This window comes from Pyxicephalus adspersus, chromosome 8, assembly GCF_032062135.1.
Source record: "Pyxicephalus adspersus chromosome 8, UCB_Pads_2.0, whole genome shotgun sequence".
In the NCBI taxonomy this organism is placed as follows: Eukaryota; Metazoa; Chordata; class Amphibia; order Anura; family Pyxicephalidae; genus Pyxicephalus; species Pyxicephalus adspersus.
The window spans coordinates 45,836,867-45,858,523 of record NC_092865.1 but is presented as its reverse complement, the minus strand read 5'-3'; the positions used below and the strand labels follow the sequence as shown (position 1 = coordinate 45,858,523).

Here is a 21,657-nt window from a genome sequence, read left to right as displayed (position 1 = left end):
AACGCAGATACGGCAGCTTACTTTCACGTAGACCTCCAGGATTTACATCCTTAAAACAGACTTTACTTCAGTCAAGGTCCCCTTATTTAATATCGCCCTCTTTTTGCTTACTTGAAAACTGCCCTACGAAGTGGGTGCTTGGAACAGTAAATTTTAAACTCACAATGTCCTGGGGAATGTTGGGAGTTGCTGCAGTGCAATGCAGAATGGGCTTCTTACAAGATTTGGGCTACTTAGCATTTAGAGCTCTTGCTGGAGCAAGGTGGGGAAAGGTAAGTAAGTTATCAATCTATTTGTAACGTTTTATCCAGCCTTTTGGGGTGGGGGAGGTGTGACTTTGTGAACCTTTTGCAGTGAAAAGGAAGGGCTGCTTAAACCTATTTTGTTTCTCCCACAACTCTATTCATAAACTGCTCAGCTCAAATGAACTTTGTAAAAGCTACCATTCTATTGAATTCTATAGAATTAAATTTTCCTACAGCACCCACCACCCTTCCTTTTTTTTCTTTTTACTGGGCCCTGCTGTCAGAAAGGTTGGTCACCACTGGGCTAGAGGACAAGATTCAAATGTAGAAAAAAAAAAAAAAAAGATAAATGAAGCCAAAGTGATTAAAACTTATTTTATTTCCATATAACATAGTAAAATGAAAACCTACTCCAATGAAACACAAAAGTGTTAAATGGCTTCCACAGTTTGCACGTTGCCTTTTTTGGAAAATGTTAGGTTGCTCCAATCAAAAACGTTTCCCTTGGTTTTTTCTTTTCCTTTGAAAATTGACCGCAAAGTCTTGAGGGACAGAACTTTATCCCACATTTTCAGGTCTTTGATTTTTCCCACAAAGCTTTGCGAAGAGTCAAAGTCGTGTCCTAATGCATCTTGGTCCTGTCCAAGCATGGCGATGCCCCCGGGGTGCACAGTGTGACCTCTACGGTAAACCTTGCTGTCTCTTCTCCCGTTCACCCACAGCTCGGTGCGCCCGTACTTCGACTCCCATGTTAGACAAATGTGCTGCCACTCTCCCCTCCTTTTTAGTTTTGGGAACATAAGGCCTTCTCCGCTCATGTAGAATCCAACATTCCCATTTGCCTCCATCCAGAGATTGAGCTCATCGTAGTACAAACTACGATAAGACAAGAAGATAGTTTCCCTGTTTTGTGGAACATTCAAAGACACTTTCATACAGAGAGAGAAAGAGTTTAATCTCAGAAGCATATCGGGGGTCAACTCGATATAACTGTTGTTACTTTCTTTAGGGAACAGAAAGTATTTTCCAGTAAGATCTGAAAATAAAAATGTTTGAATTGGGTTAAAATTAAATACATTTATGTAGTACAAAATCACAATAAAAGCTGTACAGAATCACAGGAATGGATCCTGGATGGACGATATATTTCACAGATTTTTGGCTCTCTTTTCCTTTAGAGAGGCGGCAGGCTACTGGTAATGGAGCCCAGGGATCGTATGGCAACCAAGAGGTGGAGGTTTGGTAATACAGGTTGACATTAAAAAACCTGGCAACCTCTGAACCTTATAAGGTTATATATGCTGTGTATATTAAAATGAAAATACACTAAATGAAAAGCAAATTACATTTTTAATGTTCACCAACTGAACAAAACAGTGCCTCAGAATTTTATTCATTACTGTACCCTCGAAAAGAAGCTAAATAGTAGATGGGCTGTCAGGATGATCATCTTCATGACTGACAGTAACAGCATGCTCAGCAGCAGGAACAGCTTCATTTTATGGAGGAAAAGCAAGGTGTAACAGCTGATTCTGGGGTACAGCACCATCAAAACATAAACAGTGCCTCCAGAAAACTGTAAGTTTGAAAATGCGCCCCAAAATCAACCCCGGAAAACTGAAGGATCTGGATTATTGATGGACAGGTTTTTGAATGTCAACCTGTATATGTTCCAGGGTCCAGGGCTCTGGAATAAAAGACTTAAAAAAAATGCATCAGTATGACCTCATTGACCTCTCAAACATTGTCCCCTGTACTGGTTTATTTAGCCACTAGATGGCCTCACTGCGAAAACATATTGCTCAGGATGCCATAGTACCACCCCTGAGGTCTTCAAAAAGACAGAACATACTTTGCATGTAGGATGTCATAGGACCACTCCTAAGGGTGGACCACAACAGCAGCATGTACTGTGTATTAATGCAGAAAAGCTGTACTCTACATTAGTAAGAATGCACACGGCTGGGAGAAAATCCAAAGGAAAAAAGATTTATAATTTTGGCAAAATATTAGAAAATGCATAACACATACACTTGAGGAAGGGTGGTGGGAGTAACTACAAGGGGAGAGCCTGGAGCCCAGATTTGGGCTATAAAGCAAATGGAAAAATCTTTAAGTAGCCACATCCTGTTCGGTTCTTAAATCATCACAATGGCATGTTCATAATTTTGATCATTACAAAAGTATTGAAAAACAAAACGTACCAGCTGTTATGATTTTGTCAGAATCCTCAACACCTAGAAGAAAATTGAAAAAGAAAAATGACAATATATGGGATAATGAGTGAATAGACATGGACTATCGGCTCTATTTTTAAACAATTCCCCTGTTAATTCGTCTGAAATTCGATGACCGGTGTTTAAAGCTCTCTACACTACTCATTTCAGTTCCTATTAAAACAATGACTTTTTTGCCACCTACTGGTAAGTTTTAAAAATGCACAGCTTTCACAATAGAAAATGCTATCTGTGTAAATAGAGTGAATTGAAAGAGTGAATCATTTATAAATAGAGCCCTATGTATTTATATATTTATATAGTTTATTCCAAATCTTAAGAATACATATAAAAGTCATTCAGCTTCACACAATAAAATTCCATAGTAAACTCTCAGAAACATCTGTATATTCATCAATAGCAGAGAGTTACTTGTATATAATTACCACAAAGAACAGGGGTGTACTTAGACCAAGTCAGGGGCCAAACTTGAAATGTATTGAAAAAATTGAGGAGGTTTACTACATCTATAACTAACAAAAATCAACCCTTCCACACACACTTTAGGGTTGAAAAGACTAATTTCTATCTATCTATGCAGGCTGTGTGTTGTACATCCTCTCACATCACAAGTTTGTCTGACACAAAATATTACACTATGCTGTCTCTAATGGATTGAAACAAACACAATGCCCCTGGTAGTCAGGCACCATGTGATCATTGCCTAGGCTTTTTGTCACATGATAAATGTACAGGAATAATGTCTATGTATTGCATGTATTGAAAATGATGATGTGAGGTGGTAACGCGGGCGGGCCAGATGTAGTTCATTATCGTAATTCTTTGGGGGGGGGGGAAAGGACCTTGAGGACCAGAGTTTGATACCCCTGACATAGAACTAAGCAAGAATTGGTAAAACTTACTGTATGATGTTGTAGGTTGTGATTCCAAGATAACTAAACAAAACATAAAACAATATTTTAAGTACTGCCAAATGAACGAAAAACCTATAATATCTACAATACAATATCTACATTATTGTATATTGCATACATGTGTTTTAGCAGATATTTTAAACAAATGAATGCTAAAATATTTCAAAATATTAATTTTGGTTTGTTGTGATTGGTGGGCTGGATGAGGTGCTGGAATTAATGGAGAATTGCTTTAAGAAAAAGCTGGATGATTACTAGAAGCACAGAATATAATTGGGTATTAAAGCTTCAAAGTAAAAATAACAGAGACTGCTGATCCAGGGAACATCAGATGCCTCATGGGATCAGGAAGGATTTTTTCCCCCTGTTGGACCAAAGTGAACCAAGGTTTATAAGGGTTTATTTGCCTTCCTCTGGATCAACTATGTCTATAGGGTTTTATCTGGGATATGTTTATTTCCCTAGTGGTTAAACTTGGACTTTTCTTTTTTCTATGATAAAATAAACCCTTTCTACCTACCTTCTTGTTTAACAGGTTCACCAAATACCTGGACTTCACAGAGGCTTAGGTATTGGGTTTGGTTGGGTAGATGAATGGAAACATACCGGCCCTCCATTCCTTTGCAGTTAAATGTCATCGTCTCCCCATATTGCATCCTGAATACAGTTTCACATCTGCAAGATAGAATAAAGTGAACCTGTCATAATCACAATACGAGAGCTGCGATTGCTGACTGGCTTTAGAGACTACGTTGTGTTATTGTCCCCTGGAGATGCCATCAATCTACGTCTAGGTGGATGACTGTCTCATAACTTTACCTCTTTGGGCTCTTTTTTTGTTCAGACATTTCCTCAAATATTCCCTCTTGGGAATACTCCAGGTCCATGTGTTTAAATGTCAGTAATTAATTCCCACCAGGGAATGTTTGAGAGAATGTCAGATTCCCTGTTTTAACAATAGAGCCCTTATAGGAACCTACCTGGGATTACTGATTCCACCATCCTCTTTAGAGTCTCCGATATGGATTTCTGCACCATTAATTCTCTCTCTACAGCAATCACCCCTATTGGTAATGGCCACGGACTGTATGCTATGGGTGTATCCTAAATCCACTCTCCACCAGGGGTTCTTTTGAAGTCCAGTGTGAGTGCACTCACGTCGAATGTAATTGCTCTGTAGAGATCCATCAATGGCTCTTCTGGCATCATTTTTGGAATCATAATATGATGATTGGGATGCAGAGCCTTTTAAAGCCACATTCTTGACTTTTGGATAAAAAACACAATATTACTTTAGAATTATTTTTGCATTTCCTTTCTTTCCACTTTCTCACCCTTTTCCCACCTTTACCTTCTCTCCCCTCCTCTCATTTGTCATTATTATATTGTTTATCCTTTCACCATCTTTTCTTCTCCACTTTTTCTCATTTTCTTCCTTCCCTTTTCTCTTCTTTACCTTCTCTCTCTCCACCTCTTCTTTCTCTCATTTCTCTTTATTACATTTTGTGCTCTTTATCTTCTCTTACTCTCCTCTCCCTCACTTCTTCTTTCTCTTCCCATTTTCACCGCTTTTCTTTCCTTTCCTTTACTCTTTGTCTCTCCCCTTTTCCTTTTTCTAACTCCTCTATCACTCTCTGTGTATCTTAGACTGTATATTTCATTTGTAATTTGTATTTAATAAATTTTACCTCCATGATGCTGTTTCTGGATCTCAAGATTTCCATTCCAACCTTCGCCTGAAAATGAAATACATACTTGAAGGTTAATGTTGATCTTCTGTATATAGGTGCTATCTTCTATGACAATGGAAAGAAATGCTAAAATAATTAATATATATATTTGTTTATTCCCTATTTATTTCCTATTGTGGCAGCTGGAAACTTTTGGTGATTGGCCACAAAATAGCAGAACAAGTCATTGTTTTATTAGGAACTGAAAGGAGGGGTGTAAAGAGATTCAACCATCTGGTAATGGTTAATGGTAATTCAATTTATTCATAGTTCATGGAGGGGTTCTAAAAAGTCTAGAAACATTTTTAGCTAATATCTTGAACTTAAAGTGTGTATTGTATTTTCATTCAACTTGATGGTAGCTGTAATTATTTAATGTTTGAATTGATGAGTGGTGGGGCAGGAAATGGGAGGAGATTGGAAGTAATGTGGCAGGAAATGGGAGGGGACAGGAAGTAATGTGTCCATAAATGGGAGGGGACAGGAAGCTAGAGAACAGCTATGTGATCCAATCTAAATCTCAATTCAATAATAAATTTAATGTTGGAGTTGGGTTTTACCTTTAACAAAAATAATACAGTAAAACTTACTTGGGGTGTCAAGGCTGAGTCCAAACACCTGAATCTCACATAGCTCCAGACGTCCAACCCTTCCAGGAATGACAATACTGACGTATCTCCCTTCCATCCCATCACAATTGAAAGAGAAGGTTTCCCCAGGACCGATGGATGACAACGTTCCACATCTGTTGGATAACAAGATAAATGATGTTGATTTAAATTATGTTTGCTATTTATATGAGTTCAGTCTTTTTTTAAAATACACAACCATCACTTTGTAATGTATATGTTGTTTGTGCTGCCTTCACACTGGTGAAGATTTGAAGATAAAACCATGACAAAGCCGTGTGCATGGGTTAATGTGCCTTAAATACAGAACTTTTGTTATATTTCACTGCTTCCTTTATTCTGTGGAATTTAATCTGGCTCCCTCTACTGACCAATACAGATGGTTTATGATCATGGAAATAAGTAAAAAATGTGATTTTTGTCTTTGCTTAGCTGTTTTTGGGAATAGGCAATGTAGGTGATCATCTTTGGTGCCTCTGCTCTTGTTTCCCAATCCCGAATCTCCCCTATTTTTTTCTGTTCCATTGACCACTCAGTTTTGTGTCATTTAATGGCCACCAGCCATGGCTTTCCCATCTCCCAGTGCCAAGGTAAACAATTGCTAAAGGACCATCCTGTTCCTTCCGGATTGTGTTGGCACCATAACTTTGTGTATGGCCAAAGGTTACTGACCTCCACCTCCAACTTGTTACAGCACTTGTGTGAGGGTGGAAGAGGTCCACGGTGCAAGAGAAGGTTCAGCAGAATTAATCCAGGACAAAGAGGCCAAAGGGGGCTGGTGGGAGGCTTTACATTCTACAAATTGTTTTTATTTCCCCATTTAGGGAAGGGAGAGTTGGGGATGGTTGCATACTATGGATGGAGGTTTTGGGCGGGTGGGATTGTTCTTTAAGCACTAGAAAAGATGATACTTTGTCAAATAAAATTTGCTGTATCTTAGAAGTATATGGGGGAGTGTGGATACTGGGGGTCCTTGTTGGGTTGGCTAGTGGGACATGCGTGTGGCTTGCTTGGTGCACCAATGGCCAGAACCAGCCCTGGCATTACTAGTTTGGGGGAGGGGGCGTAGATATGCATATAGCATTATTTGTACTCAGAATACAATAGTAAATTATATTAAAAATAAAACCTTAAAACAATTAATATGTAAAATGTGCAAAACCATCAAAAGCCACTTTTAGGTGATTATTAGTATGATCTCTTTCTGCACTCACTGCAAATACTCTGAGTCTGATTTAATAAAGCTTTCCAAGACTGGAGAAAATAAACTATCATGGGAGAACCTGGGTGATCTGGCGAACCTGGAATGGATCTGGTGCATGATTAAAACATTTGCCAACTAATAGCAAATTACTTTTAAGAAATCCATTCCAGGTATGCTTGATTGCCCAGGTTCTTCCATGATATTCTATCTTCTTCAGTCTTGGAGAGCTTTAATAAATCAGGCCCTCTTTTTTTATATATATATTTTAGATAGCTGAATAAATGTAAGACGTACACAGGGTTCTTCTTCCAGCCCGAAGCAGAGTCTCCTACGTGGATCTCGGCTCCATCAAGACTTTTGGCATCAGAGTCCTTCTTACTGGTCACTGCGATGAAAAACACTTTGTGGGTGGATTTCAGGTCCAGTGTCCACCAGGGATTGCTCTCCTCTGCTGTCCGAGCACAGCTGGATAGGAAGCCATCAGAAGCCTTGCTAGAGTCACCGCCATCTGTACTGGACTGGGAGGCCTCACCGCTCAGAGCCACATTAGGTGCTAAAGAAGATACAAAATATCTGTTATCATTGTTGCAATTGTATCAATCATTGGAAACTTCAGACTTATCATGATAAACTCCAATCTAAGTATAGAGAAGCTAAACTTTTTGCCGGAAACCCTGGTTTTTGATGCCGTATTTATCCTTGTGATTATTTTACAGTTGACATCAAAACAGAAGACGAGGGGAAATACCATTTGTGGCCAAAGGGCATCCAGTGATAACTGTCTAAGGGAGGAAAAATAATCTTTTAAGGGGCAGGTTAAATGTTTATCAGAGTGTTTGCACACACCAACCATTCCTGAAGAAGGGGACTTGAACCACTGAAATGTGTCAGCCTACTTTTAGATCTTCAATACAATTCTTCTAACTCTTAGATTTTCTTAAGAAAATCTCCCCTAGGAGACACTTGCCATAAAAAATGAACTAATCTGGTATAAACATTCTTTCACTCTGTTGAAAGCCAAACAAAATTGTCTTTCAAATTTATATTTATATTAATATATATATATATATATCTGCAGTAATGGCTGGGAATTGTAAACTCAGGAGAGAGCCTTGTAGATTTCATTCAATCCTTACCAGCATGGGAATGCTTCAGAATTTTCCTTAAATCTTCGGCATCTGTAGTGAAGAAATCAGATAATCAGAGGAAGTTAAAGTAACATTTAATGACCTGAACTGTTAGGGAAAATTTAATCTGAGATTTATATCATTAACTGAAACTAGATTAAGCAGACTTCTAACAGAGTTTGAGGTTGGAGGGCTGTATGCTGTCACATGTTTCTGATGCTCATGCTCTAGTTGGTGGGGGCAGAGCTACATTAACTTTAGAAAGAGGGCAGTGCTTAGACCTGGGAACACACTGATCTGTATTTAGGGCTGTACAGATGATGAGGACATCAGCAGCTAGCAAAGATGATAGACATAGGAAATGGATACTAGCATGTAAACCCAAGATTTAAGTGTACCTCTCCAACTGGAGCGTTTGTTAAAATATTTGGCAGAGACCTAACAAACATTATTCATTGCAGGCTTTTGAAGTATCAATATACCCTTCCGGTGCAATTTTTGCCCAATAAATTGGGAACTACAGTCATTTACAATGCCCCATGGAATGTTCACACAGATACAAGGTTACATGGTTTTAACAGTTCCCACAGGGCAACAAATCAAATATAACATTTTCATATCGGACACTGCAGAAGCCTCAAAACTCTGTTCAGGCAGAATGCAACAAAACAGGTAATAGATACTTTTTCCAGTTGTGGATTTTTAGCCAGATAGGTTACTGAATAAAAAAGAATATTTTAAGAATTTCAGTGTGACTGAAATACACAATTTGAAGGGGATGGGCATAGAACAAACACAAAGCTGTGATTGGTCCAAACACGTTTCCTTGTTTTTACTTTAAATATAAATGGTGCACTTACGCTCATGGTCTTTACCCTCAGGAGAGTCAATGACTGTAAAGACATCGAGTATTAGTATTATTTTAATTCAAAGATAATTTGTACATTAACATTTTCATGGTGAGTTCTTTTCATTTGGCTACTTACTTTTGTAATCATCTGGAACGTCTTTGCCATAAACTTTAACCTCACACAGTGTCATATAGTCTGCTCTATCCGGTATGGTAACTGTCACGTACTGTCCAACCATCCCACATTGGTACTCCTGCTCCTTCCCCAGACCAAGAGATGTAATTGTTGCACATCTGAGAGAATGAGATGAAAGTTTGTTGCATAATGTTAATTTAATTCTTCCTAAAACATGGTTTTATCAGGGATATGCTGATTTGTAGGATATTTTTTCCCCAATGGTTGAACTTGATGGTATTGATGTCTTTTATCAACCTAAACATTTAATCTAAAGCCAATATAGATGAATGTACATTGTTACTAACAGGGAAACAATTCACAAATGCTGAGGAAATTTTACTATGGCTTCAATCAGACTGCAGACCTGATGGTGATGGTTTTGTTCTTCTCAGCTCCTCCAGCTTTAGTTAAAGCGGACCTATCTATAGATACATTTCTTCTGCGTGTTCTTCTCTATCCACCACTTAATAATAAATGCCACATTCCATTAATGTATTATACTGAAGAAGAAAAAGAAAGGGTTTCACAAATACCAGGGACTTTAGAGGCATACAAATAACTTACTGAGAACAAAGCAACTTTAAAAAAAATCAAAACAACCAATTCAATCCATATACAAAAAAAAAGAAAAGAAAAAAAACATCAACACAACTAATACTAAACATCAATCATTTAGTAGTCCTAAAAACAGACGTGTTTCACAGACCAAAATATCTGCTTCTTCAGGAGTAAGATAGGGCATATCAGACCTATTTCACAAATGATTGACATGAATAAAATTCAATAAAATACAAATCGCTCCATCCATATCTGATCCATAGCTGAGGACAGTTGAGGTTAACCTCTTGATGTAGAACAGATGGGGAGAAGTTGTTCCAACCACTGCATTGGTGAAATGTATTAATTACTGCTACATTTTACATTAAACACACCTATTTTCAAATCAGCAATTGTGAAACTTAATCAAAAGTTAGCTGCATATACCATGTTTGTGCACAGGTAAACCTGTGGAATAACTTCTCATCTGTCCCATTTCAAGCAATGTGCCTCTACTGTCCTTAACTATGGGTCAGATATGGATGGGGTGATTTGTATTTTATTGATTTTTATTCATGTCAATTATTTGTGACATAGGTCTTATATACCCTTTTTTGAAGAAGCAGACATTATGGTCTGCGAAATGCGTTAAGACATATATGAGAAATAGAGAATACTAAATGATAGATGTTTTTAATATGAACTATTGTCTTGTGTTGATGTTTTTTCTTTTTTTGTGTATATGAATTAAATTAAAGATGTTGATTGCTTAAAAAAAGTTGCTTTGTTCTCAGTAAGTTATTTGTATGCCTCTAAAGTTACTTTTCAAAGTATTTTTGAAAAGTTATCAGACTTATCTCTAAAATTTTTACTCTATATAAAATGATCTATAATTCGTTTATATAAAATGAAAGTTATCTTCTCTTTTTTTCTCAAAAGCAGTTTTTTTTTTTAAAAAAAGGGAAGCCCCTCCCCTTCTGTTATGACTGCTGTGGCGGTAAAGACTGAAAAGGATAGCAGAGCCTCCTGACATACTTATGTCACGCATCCCAGGAAGCTTTAAATTCTCCTTTTAGGCATGGGCAGAAGGGGCTTTTTTTCTGCAATGGCAAAAAAAGTGCCAATCTCACACATGCAGCAGACTACATCACCCAATCTCGTGCCTACGGAGTTCAAGATCGGGTGAGGTAGGCAGAAGATAAAAGAAAACGACAGTAGAAGATGGTGGCACCCGATGCTTCCTTCACATTAAGATGAAGAAGGATTCCAGGAATTCTAAAACAACCATCAAAGAATTGCTTAACAGTGATTGATCCTCCACAAGTGGAGTCAATGAGCTTTGGTACACTTTGTTGGTACAAGTCCCATCTAACAGCAAGAAAGCCCTGACGCATTTTACACTACAGTGCTTAGCCAAAGCTTCCTTCCTGCTGCATTGTTGTGTTAAAGTTTTCATATGATTCACTTATATGACCATTCAGTCTACAATAAAATGTTTTACCTGGGGTTTCGTGTGCCACCGTTCTCAGGAGAATTTCCAATTCTGAGTTCTGCCCCCTGTATCCGTTCTTTACAGCAGTCACCTCTGTTTAGGATTTTTACTTTGGTGATGTTGTAGACTTTTGTAAGGTCCACCCTCCACCAGGGCTCTATGTCCAGGTCAGTGTGGGAGCAATGTTTGGACATGTAATTGGTGTTTGTAGAGCCATCAATGGCATTTTCCGGGGCTCCTAATTTATCATAGGTACTGGACTGAGAGGCGATTCCTCGGAAAGCAAGATTTTGACCTTGGAAGAACGAAATAATATTTTACAGATTTGTAAAACATATAGTTAAACAACTGTGGACCATCAAACCAACATGAGCTTGTTAGACATCTCATGCCGAAACCATGGATGTTAATACAAAGCTGGCTTCCATTTGTGGCAATATTAGACCCAAACACCTCTAGAAAGGCTTTCCACAAAATTTTGTATGGGGTCGGTGGCTTATAATTGGCATTCCAATTCATCCAATGGTATTCGAAAGAGTTGTGCTCAAGTTCCTCTCCAATACAATCTCAAGCTAGTCTGCACAGGGCTGGTTATGTACACAAGGCACAGTAATGCTGAAACAGAAAAGCTCTTCACTAAAATGTTACTACATGATTGGAAGATTTAGTCCAAACTTTAATTGTATGCTGTAGTATTACCAGTACCCTACATTGGAAACACTTTGATTATAGATGCCAACTGGACCCATTATCATGTTTTTATTGCCATTTCTTCCACCAACACCGTTTCAAACTAGATTTAGTGATTTATAATACTACCCACTCCTCTTTTTATGTTGTTTTCTAGTGCACTACCTCCCCCTGGCGCAAAATGTGTAATAGAAGGATAGGGAAAAGATTACAAAACATTGTTATTGTACAGATGAAAGATTTACAAGACTTAAAAATCTTTCATTTGTACAATATAGAGGCTATGCATAATCTGGGTATCCATCTTCCTAATATGATAAGATTATTTGTATCATACTGATGAATATGAGGGGGGGGGGGTAGGGGTTGGGAACATTGATTTGCTCCTCCAGAAATGTTTTCCTATTTACTGTATGTTATGTCTTGTAGTTGCTTTTTTCCATTGTTTAAATAAATAATATTTTTGGGTTTGTAGATTTTAAGTTTTATCCAGCTCACCATCATCATCTGTTGTCTTTTTGTCTTCAATTGCTGAAAATCAGAACAAAATAAAAGTTAATTAAAGTTGCACTCACACAACAAATATTTTAAACATTTTGTTAAGCTTTTTTGTATAAGTGTATTGTGATCTCTAAGTTTTTTTTTAAATTTTTACTTATCCAATCCATATTTTGTCTTCTGGTTTAAATTCCTAATTTCTGCAATATTAGCAGCCTTTCCTCTCTCATAGAGCAGTTGTTGGTCTATCTTACCTAATGACCCCATAAAGTACTTATTTACCAATCCAACCAAAAATTAAAAAAAAAGCATGAGAAATACACTTTAGGGGGCGTTTCTGACCCATAATGAGCCAAAAACACCCTCCCAACCTCTCCTATTCAAGTGAATGAACAGCTGGGAACCATCTTTTGCACATGGATGTCGCAGTTGATTGCGGTGCGGTTCCTGCTCTTGACTGCATGGTTGTTGTCATTTAAAAATTTGAGCCACAGCTGTGTGCAGGACACAGAGGAAAATAATGCAAGTGGTGGTCGAATGTGGAAGAGCTAACTATAGCACTATGGTGGCCAGATGAGCAGGGGGACCAGCGGAGGATCACCAGAGACTAACAGCTGGACTGGTGGTGCAACCAGTGTGGTGGTGGATATGGAATAGTAATGACACCCCTTGGTTTATTGTGCAATCAACCATTTTAGTGTTTCCCATCCAGAGTTCCTCCAGAGGTTGCTGGGGGTTCCTTGAGCAATGAGATAGTTTTGCCTTTTAGGTCAGTGTAGGTGACACCAATGATCTTTGGCTATCTGTAAGGGTGACATTCTTCCCAATTGCCAGCAAGTAAGAGGAATTCTTCCCACTGACCACCACACTATACTGTGAGCTGTGTAAATAGTCATAATTAGAGGGGTTCTCTGAGACCTGAAAGTTATTTCAAGGGTTCCCCCATGTTAAAAAGGTTGAGAAACACTCATATGAGATATTCCTTTTTAAAGGGATGTCATAGTTCTATTTTGATTGGAAGGTTTATAATCCTAATATAATAACACAAAAAAAAAGCAACATGAAATGGGTGATTTATTGTTTGAAAATACTTACAATCATCGGGGTCATGAAGGGAATACTCTAGATCAACTGCTGGAAAAATACAGCAAGTTACAACCAGAGCCCATCATTTGCAACATTGGCTTTTTTTTTTCTTTTTTAAATGTAAAAATTCTAGAAATCCAACACATCATACCAGTGTGTCTTTCCTTGCTATTATTTTAACTGCTCTCTGTTGGTTTGCTTCCTACCTGTCTGACCGCTCCTTTCAAGTTTCTTTCAATGGTAAGTCCTCCTCTCCCACTCTCCTTTCTGTTGGTGTTCCCCAAGGGTCAGTTCTTGGACCGGTTCTCTTTTCTCTGTACACCTCCTCTCTCTGCAGTCTCATATCCTCCTTTGGCTTACAGTACTATCTGTATGCTGATGACACTCAAATCTATCTGTCCACCCCTGACCTGTCTCCCTCAGTCCTGGATAAGGTCTCATGCGATTCCTGAAACTCAACCTGGATAAAACAGAACTCATCCCCCCCCTCACATTCCAAATCTTCCCGACATTTTAACAACAACACTGTTATTCGTGCCTCCCCTCAGGCACATTGTCTTGGGGTCACGTTCTGCCGTCTCATTTACCCCCCATATTTAGAACATTTCCTGGTCCTGTCACTTTCACCTACGCAACATCTCCATTATCCGCCCCTACCTGTCCCCAGAGTCCACCAAATTCCTTGTACAAGCTCTTATCATCTCTCGTCTGGACTACCGATCCTCCTCTCTGGTATTCCACTAACCCGACTCTCTCCTCTACAATCTATTATGAATGCCGCAGCCAGACTCATCCAACCTTCCCACCACTCCTCTGCTGTATTTCTTTTCAATGGCTTCCAATTCACCTTATAATTAAAATCATGCTCCTGTGCTTTGCCTTCAAATCCCTCCACAACTCTTGTCCCACTTACATTTCTGACCTGATATAAAAACACCCCCCTAGGCACTCTCTTCACTCCTCCAATGGCCTGCTAATGACATCCTCACTCATAACCTTGTCTCATGCACAACTCCAAGACATTTCTATGACTGCCCAACAACTTTGGAATGGTCTTCTCTGTCCTATTCAGCTTTCTCCTACTTTCTATTCCTTTAAAAGAGCACTTAAAACCCAACTCTTTAACCTCACCTGCCTTCTTCTTCTGTCTTTTAAAACCCTCACTACTCACCCACCAATCCATATCCCCCTTCTATTGTATGCTTCTTCCCCACCTCTTAGATTGTAAGCTCTTCTGGGCAAAGTCCTCTCTTCCATCTGTGTCACTGTCTGTGTCTGTCTGTTATTTGCAACCCCTATTTAATTTACAGTGCTGCATAATATGTTGGTGCTATATAAATACTGTACTGTTTATTATTATTATTATTATTATTAATAATAATAATAATAATAATATTAATAACTTAAACACAAAAAGCATAAATAGTGTGATGGAGTGCTAGGAAATACTTACAGTAATCACCATCACCATCATCACCATCCTCAAACAAATCCCACAGACCTTCAACTGCAAGAAAAAAAAACTTAATACTGTGGGACGCATTCTTTGCACCAGTTTGTTTTTTCAATTTGTGCAACCCACAAAAACGAACCAATGCCTTCATTTATTTTGTATAGAGGAAGTTGTTGCTTTTACCATAAAAAAATTATTGTGACCCCGGTAGAGATCTAATGCTGATCTCTAAGTAATAGGTAAGATACATATCTGGGATCCATTACATAGCACAGCCTCAAGACAGCCACAGCGGTGACCTGAAATTACTCAGCTATAGTTAAAGTGGACCTATCATCAAATTTATTAAAAAGGTTTTTTTTTGTTTTTTTAATTATTTTTCCCTTCTATTTGAAGGGGAGGACCCAATCCTTCTGTCTTTATTGCCATGGCGTAGGATGGGACAGCGCAGGACTTACTGCCTACTGGACCAGGATCAACTCAACATCTGCCCATCTTGAAGGAGGGGGGGATGGACTGAATGGGGAAGCCGCAGCCTCCTGGGATAAAAAAATCACATTTTAGGCGTTCCTATATTAATACGTTATATATTATTAGGGGGGCAGTCTATGTTGCAGAGTTTATGGCACTCTCTCAAGAATTCCTGAAATTGTTTGGGAATTTCTATCTACTTTTAATCTGTATACAATCTGACTGTATCCTGATCCTTCCTGGACTGAAGAAGCAGACAGAGCTGAAAAACAAGTTTAATCAGCATACCAATCCAAACAATACTAAAAATATTATAAAATAGATTTTGGAAATTGTCTTTCCTTTAGGAAATAAAGCCTAGAACGTAAGGTGGATGTACATACGTTGATTATGTAGGACAAATCTTAAAAATTGAAACTGTTCAGTTCATGGTTGCACCTTTAGGAAATTTAACTTTTTAACAATGGGCAGTAGGGAGTATTCGTGAGTACCCATGGCAGTGACACAGGCAGAGGTTCTGAACCCTTCTCGGCTCCATCCAAAACTAAGAAAAAATTAGAAGTTTGCCCTAATTATGAAGAATTACTTAATATGCAGGAATAAGTTCTAATAAAAAGTCCATCTTACATGACCATGTTGAAAAGTTTTGGAAACTGGTGGCAGCTGTAAAAAAGAAAACAGACATATCAATCACATAATACAATATGTACACATGGGGGTCTATTTATAAATGATTCCCTCTGAAAATCACTGACAGATGGTTGAACCTCTCTATATGTCTCTTTTCAGTTCCTAATAAAAAAGAATCACTTGTTCTGCCATCTAGTGGCCAAACTCAAAAGTGCACATCTGCCACAATAGGAAGTGCAATCTGGGAAAGTGAAAATTATGAACGAATCTAGAGTGAAATGAAAGGGGAATAATTTATAAATTGAGCCCAAAGTAACTTGCATACATTGTACAAACACAAATCGGTTTTGCTGTGTTTTTATCAGAAAATATAAAGTGTTATGGAACAGCATTTAAATGAATAAAAACATGCATCAACTTACGTTCTTTTATTTCAGGGGTTTCATCTAGGACTAAAAAAAAATGCAATATACTATTATTAAAATATAACAAGCAATTTAATTCAACAGTTTGACATGTATGCTTTTTTCACTTGGGGCATGTTCCCCCAATGTTCTCCTCCTAATTGAGAACATTTTTTGTTTAGCGGCTTTGCAGTGTACTAGAAAAATTGTTCTAAGTGCCATAATTTCATTTTAATTTACGGAAATGTTTTTGAAATCTTTTTAACAGACCTCTCCCTGACTCCATGGCAATTTGGTTTATAATACTGTGTTTAGTGGCTTTGCAATTAATTTGAAAAATAGAGACTTAAAAAAATCAGTTTATGGATCATACGTTCACTTTAGTGTAAGGAAAATTACATGCTTTTCTTTCTCCACTTGTGACATGTTCCCTGTGCTGTCCCTGACATTTCCAGCATGAAAATCACCTGCCTGTCCTTTTAGGGGAATAGTTTTTAGTTTTTAGTGATATCTCTTGAAAATTTCTATTAAAACGTTTCATTAGGAGTTAGAAGATTTTGAATGATCCCTCTTTACACTGCTATGATTATTAAAGGTTGGAAATTTACACCCCTCCCCCTCTCTGAATGGATCAGCAAATGTTACATTAAAAAGCTCCCAATACAATTTATTGTTTTTTTTTTAAGAAAGTTAATCTGAGGATGTGAGATGTTTGATGTTGATTCTACAATTTCCAATAAAAAGAATTACCGGTGGTGTCACTTGGAAGACCAAAAACTTGGACCTCACAGATAGTTAGTGATTTTGTTTTTCCAGGGATGAAGATGGTCACATATTGTCCAACCATGCCATCGCACTCAAAGGCTAGAGTCTCCCCCCTTTCCATTGATGGAATTACTCCACATCTGAGAATGCAAAAAGAAATGGGAGTCAACATCAAAGAACCACAGGGTGCGGATACACAAATTTGTACAATTCCTATCTCTCAGACTCATCCATGATGGGGATTTCATCATCTTAATACTCCATTATGGCCACACAATTGGTACTGGAATATGAGTGACAAAACGTCCCAATTGGACCCAGTCCTCCTATTCCAGAAAACTTATAGGGACCCTCCTTATGACCACATTTAGACCCTCAGAGATACCATCACATTCAAAGGCCAGGGTCTCACCCACCCCCATTGTTGAAGAAGTTGAACACGTTAAAGTTGAACTCAACGTCAAAGGACCTCAGGGTGCAGATACACAAATCTGTAGAATTCTTTAGTCTCAAACTCATCCATGATGTGATTCTGGTCATCTTAAGGCTCCATTATGAACTGTTGTGTGGAGTTGAGGGAAAGTACCCTCAATGAAGAATTATATTTTCCAGCTTTCCAGAGAATAATTGGCATTGTCTCATGAAGAGCCAGAGTACATGGCCATAAAATTGGGGTAAGAACAGGGGTTACAGAGTTCCCAATTGAACCCACCCTACAGGCACCCTCCATTTTCCAAGGCACTCATAGGCCATCATCCATTCACCCATCCATTCCCATTGTTGAAATTACTTTACATCTGAGAAAGCAAAGAGAAATGGGTGTCAATGGCCCTGATTTATTAAAGTTCTCCTAGGCTGGAGAGAATACACTTTCATCAGTGAAGCTGGATGATCCAGCAAACCTGAAATGGATCTGGTGCAGGATTGAAAACATTTGCTAACAAACAGCTAATGACTTTTAGGAAGTCAATTCGAGGATTGCTGGATTACTGAGCTTTACTGCTGAAAGTGTATTCTCTCCAGCCTTGGAGAACTTTTTAATAAATCAGGGCCAATGTCAAAGGACCACAGGGAGCAGTTGCAAAACATTGTAGAATTCCGATGTCTCAGACTTATTCAGGATCCTGCTCTGCAGTTGACCGACACTCAAAAACAAGAGCCGTCCATTAGGAGATCCAAACCATATTTCATCCATTTTGGGTTGATACATTAATTTACATCTGCAACACATTTGGTCCCTGCATATTGTATGTTAAGGGGTACATGTAATCAGAAATCTCCATTAAAACCAACAGCAGGCACTCTACACTTGACTTCTTATCAATGCCACCCTATTATCCACAAAGTCTTGAGCTGGGCATGGTAGGAAAGATAAAGATATAAAAACAGTAAAAAAAAAAACTAAATGTTATTTCAAAAGCCTACATGAGAGGACCTTTCTATTGCACAAAGTCTGCAGTGATGTACCCAAGGAAAGTTTCCAACTATCAAATAAACAAAGCAAAAATACATTACATGGGATTTTTGGTTCCTCCATCTTCAGCTGAGTTCCCGATTCTAATCTGGGCCCCCTTGATCTTTTCTTCACAGCAGTCGCCCTGATTGGTCACTGCAACTGTGAAAACCCTATACGTTCCCATGAGATTGACTCTCCACCAGGGGTCATCCTGCTCTGCGGTGCGACTGCACTGGATGTAGAGATAGTTGCTGTCTAGAGATCCATCAATGGAGTTTTTGGGTACCCCATACATGTTGTAAAGGCTAGATTGTTCTGGAACTCCCTTAACCGCCACATTTGGAGCTGAAAAATATTTAAACTTACCATGAAGAAAAAATCTAATCTATTCAATAATGATTTCCATGATGCATCAACAGAAAACAAATCATTTTACCTCCGTTGGGTGTCTTTAAGACCTCTGGGACCGTCACTTCATCTACAGTAATGAGGAAAAGAAAATTTTTAATTTTGTTTTACTTTTACTTTGTTTTTTGTTTTATTATTTTAGTTTTTTATTTTCATTGTTGGTAAATTATTTCTTCTTCTGCAAAATCCACCAATTTACCTTCACTGCTTGCAGGAAAACCGAAGACCTGGACTTCACACAAGACAAGATGTTCAGACCGTTCTGGGATGGTGACGCTCACATATTGGCCCGCCATTCCTTGGCAAGAGAAGGAAATTGTCTCCCCAGATTCAATGGATGAGATGACACCACAACTGAAATTACATCAAATGATTTTACAATAATACCATGTGAATGTTTTTTTAATTCCTCCTGAAATATATCAATGCACCATCAGATTTTCACCAGAATGGAAGAGAGATTTAGTTATATACGAATATGGTTGGTACTGTGCTGCTCACTGATATTCTTGCTGGAGAGGAAGATGTACATGAGAATCTGCAATGCAAAGTTTTCCCTGCATAAGATTTTTCCATTCCATGGATCTGTGCTTGCTCTACATCCCCTGCTGAATATTCCCCCACCAGTCCTCAGATCATCAACATCTAAGGGGCAACTCAGACATAAAAAAGCAAAACCCTGAGTCTTCTTTGAAATGACCACTTCTAGTAAATCGGTGCAGAAAAACCACCGTAAAACATTTATGGGGAATAAATCAGCTTCATGGAGCCCATAAGGTTAGATATTATTACACTGCCCCCTGAATTATGGTTACAGCTTCTACAGTACAGGTTTAAAGCCCATCTCTGACCAAAATTTTTTCTTTCTTTCTAGCAACTACATACCTAGGAATGGAAGTGAGGTAGATAATTTCAGCCTGCAGATATATAGTTATGAGGGTACAGAACAGGAGTGCCTAGGCACAGGAAGTCACCTGATGGCTCAGGAAGTCAATTGATATACAGCTATAAAAATACAGAACAGGAGTGGCAAGGCCCAGGAAGTCACCTGATATACAGCTATGAAGGTACTAGACAGGAGTGCCTATGAACAGGAAGTCACCTGATATACCACTATGAGTATACAGAACAGGAGCGCCTAGGCACAGGAAGTGGCTGATATTTTGTGGAACCAGTTAAAGACATGAGAAAAACATTGCACAGGAAATATATCTGGATTTATTCTAAATGGTGGGAGATTCTAACAAATAAAGAGGTAAAATAAAGCAAAGCTACTAAAACAAAGCTACTGATTTGTTCAGCAGTGCAGACTTCTGTCAATCACTTTGTATTTTGTGCTTTTTAATATTTACCTAATCAGTTGAAAAGGCACAAAAAGTAACTTGTAAGTGCTTTACCTGGGATTTGATTTTCCCCCATTGCTAGGATTGTTTCCAATTCGGATCTCTGCCCCGAAAATCCGTTCCCTGCAACATTCCAGGACACGGTTGGTGACAGCGACTGACATAATTTTATGAGGCTTTTTCAGGTCCACCATCCACCAGGGTCCATCGTCCATCTTTGTGTAAGAGCACTGAGACCTCAGGTAATTGTTGGCCAAGGAGCCATCGTTGGCATTCCGTGCGCTTCCATAATAGGAGTTGGTGCTGGATTGGGTCGGAATGCCACGAAGAGCCACATTTGGAGCTGTGATATATAATAATTATAATAATGTATAAGTGATAATGAGATAATAATAAGAACTGTATTAAATTAATGACAAAAACATAAAATTCTCTTACCTGGCTGAACATTGCTCCCATTAGACGAGCTTACTGCATCTAGGAAAAAATAACATCATATAATAAATTTTAGCATCTACCTTCAGATCTATTAATCTATCTATCTATCTATCCATCCATCCATCCATCTATCTATCTATCTATCTATCCATCCATCCATCCATCCATCCATCCATCCATCCATCCATCTATCTATCTATCTATCTATCTATCTATCTATCTATCTATCTATCCATCCATCCATCCATCCATCCATCTATCTATCTATCTATCTATCTATCTATCTATCTATCTATCTATCTATCCATTTATCTATCTATTTTCTTTCTTGCTTCCAACTTACCTATATAAATATTTGCCCCACACAGAGCAGCCAGCAGAAGGTATTTGCAGATGGAGTCCATACCCAGAGCTCTCCCTGCAGCTTGTGGTGGATTGTATGTTTTGCTCTCTCCAGTTTTATGTGTTTCAAAGTACAAACAATCCACCTGTCATAGAGGGCAAAGTATCAGCAAGTCTGTTGAAATTCAGTTTGCACTTGTTGTGTCACAAACCATTTTTAGGTTCTTTCTGCCAATATAGATCCATTATCTCTAAAGACCTTGAGGACAAACCTGGGAAGCTCCAGAACATCCCATCCTGTACAGACGCAAAGTTTTGACAATATTCACTCTCTCCTCTACAATCCATCATGAATGCTGCAGCCAGACTTTTCCATCCTTCCCGTCTACCTACCCGATACACAGCTTCCATTTCACCTTGGACTCAAATCCAAGCTCCTGTGCTTTGCCTTCAAATCCCTCCACAGCTCTTGTCCCACCTACCTACCTGATACACAAATCCCTCCACAGTTCTTGTCCCACCTACCTACC

The 21,657-nt window shown here is 38.5% G+C and overlaps 1 protein-coding gene across 2 annotated transcripts; it reads right to left on the bottom strand.

Annotated features, from left to right (window-relative positions):
- Positions 1–606: 606 nt before the first annotated feature.
- LOC140336940 (uncharacterized) lies at positions 607–21,256 on the bottom strand. Of its 2 annotated transcripts, none has more exons than XM_072420400.1 (24): positions 21,129–21,256; positions 20,786–20,824; positions 20,402–20,690; positions 19,204–19,358; positions 19,033–19,074; positions 18,656–18,941; positions 17,126–17,280; positions 16,394–16,423; positions 15,969–16,004; positions 14,871–14,924; positions 13,427–13,465; positions 12,332–12,364; positions 11,153–11,438; positions 9,073–9,230; positions 8,947–8,979; positions 8,096–8,137; positions 7,254–7,512; positions 5,717–5,871; positions 5,085–5,132; positions 4,377–4,662; positions 3,917–4,071; positions 3,385–3,417; positions 2,450–2,482; positions 607–1,281 (listed from the first exon to the last, which is right to left on the bottom strand). In XM_072420400.1, exons 1-24 carry the CDS (start codon positions 21,187–21,189, stop codon positions 677–679), a joined length of 3,312 nt encoding a protein of 1,103 aa, XP_072276501.1. In that variant the 5' UTR covers positions 21,190–21,256; the 3' UTR covers positions 607–676. The 2 variants fall into 2 exon arrangements, with proteins under 2 accessions (XP_072276501.1, XP_072276502.1); XM_072420401.1 differs by having other exon boundaries at positions 13,427–13,462.
- Positions 21,257–21,657: the final 401 nt, after the last annotated feature.

Bases quoted from the DNA above. Each gene is read 5' to 3' on its own strand.
- LOC140336940 (XM_072420400.1), bottom strand. From the start codon at position 21,189: ATGGACTCCATCTGCAAATACCTTCTGCTGGCTGCTCTGTGTGGGGCA. The intron at 19,359-20,401 runs GTAAAGCACTTA...ATGTAATTTCAG, and splicing joins GGGGGAAAATCAAATCCCAG to TTGTGGTGTCATCTCATCCA. The intron at 12,365-13,426 runs GTAAGTATTTTC...TCTGATTTTCAG, and splicing joins CCTTCATGACCCCGATGATT to CAATTGAAGACAAAAAGACA.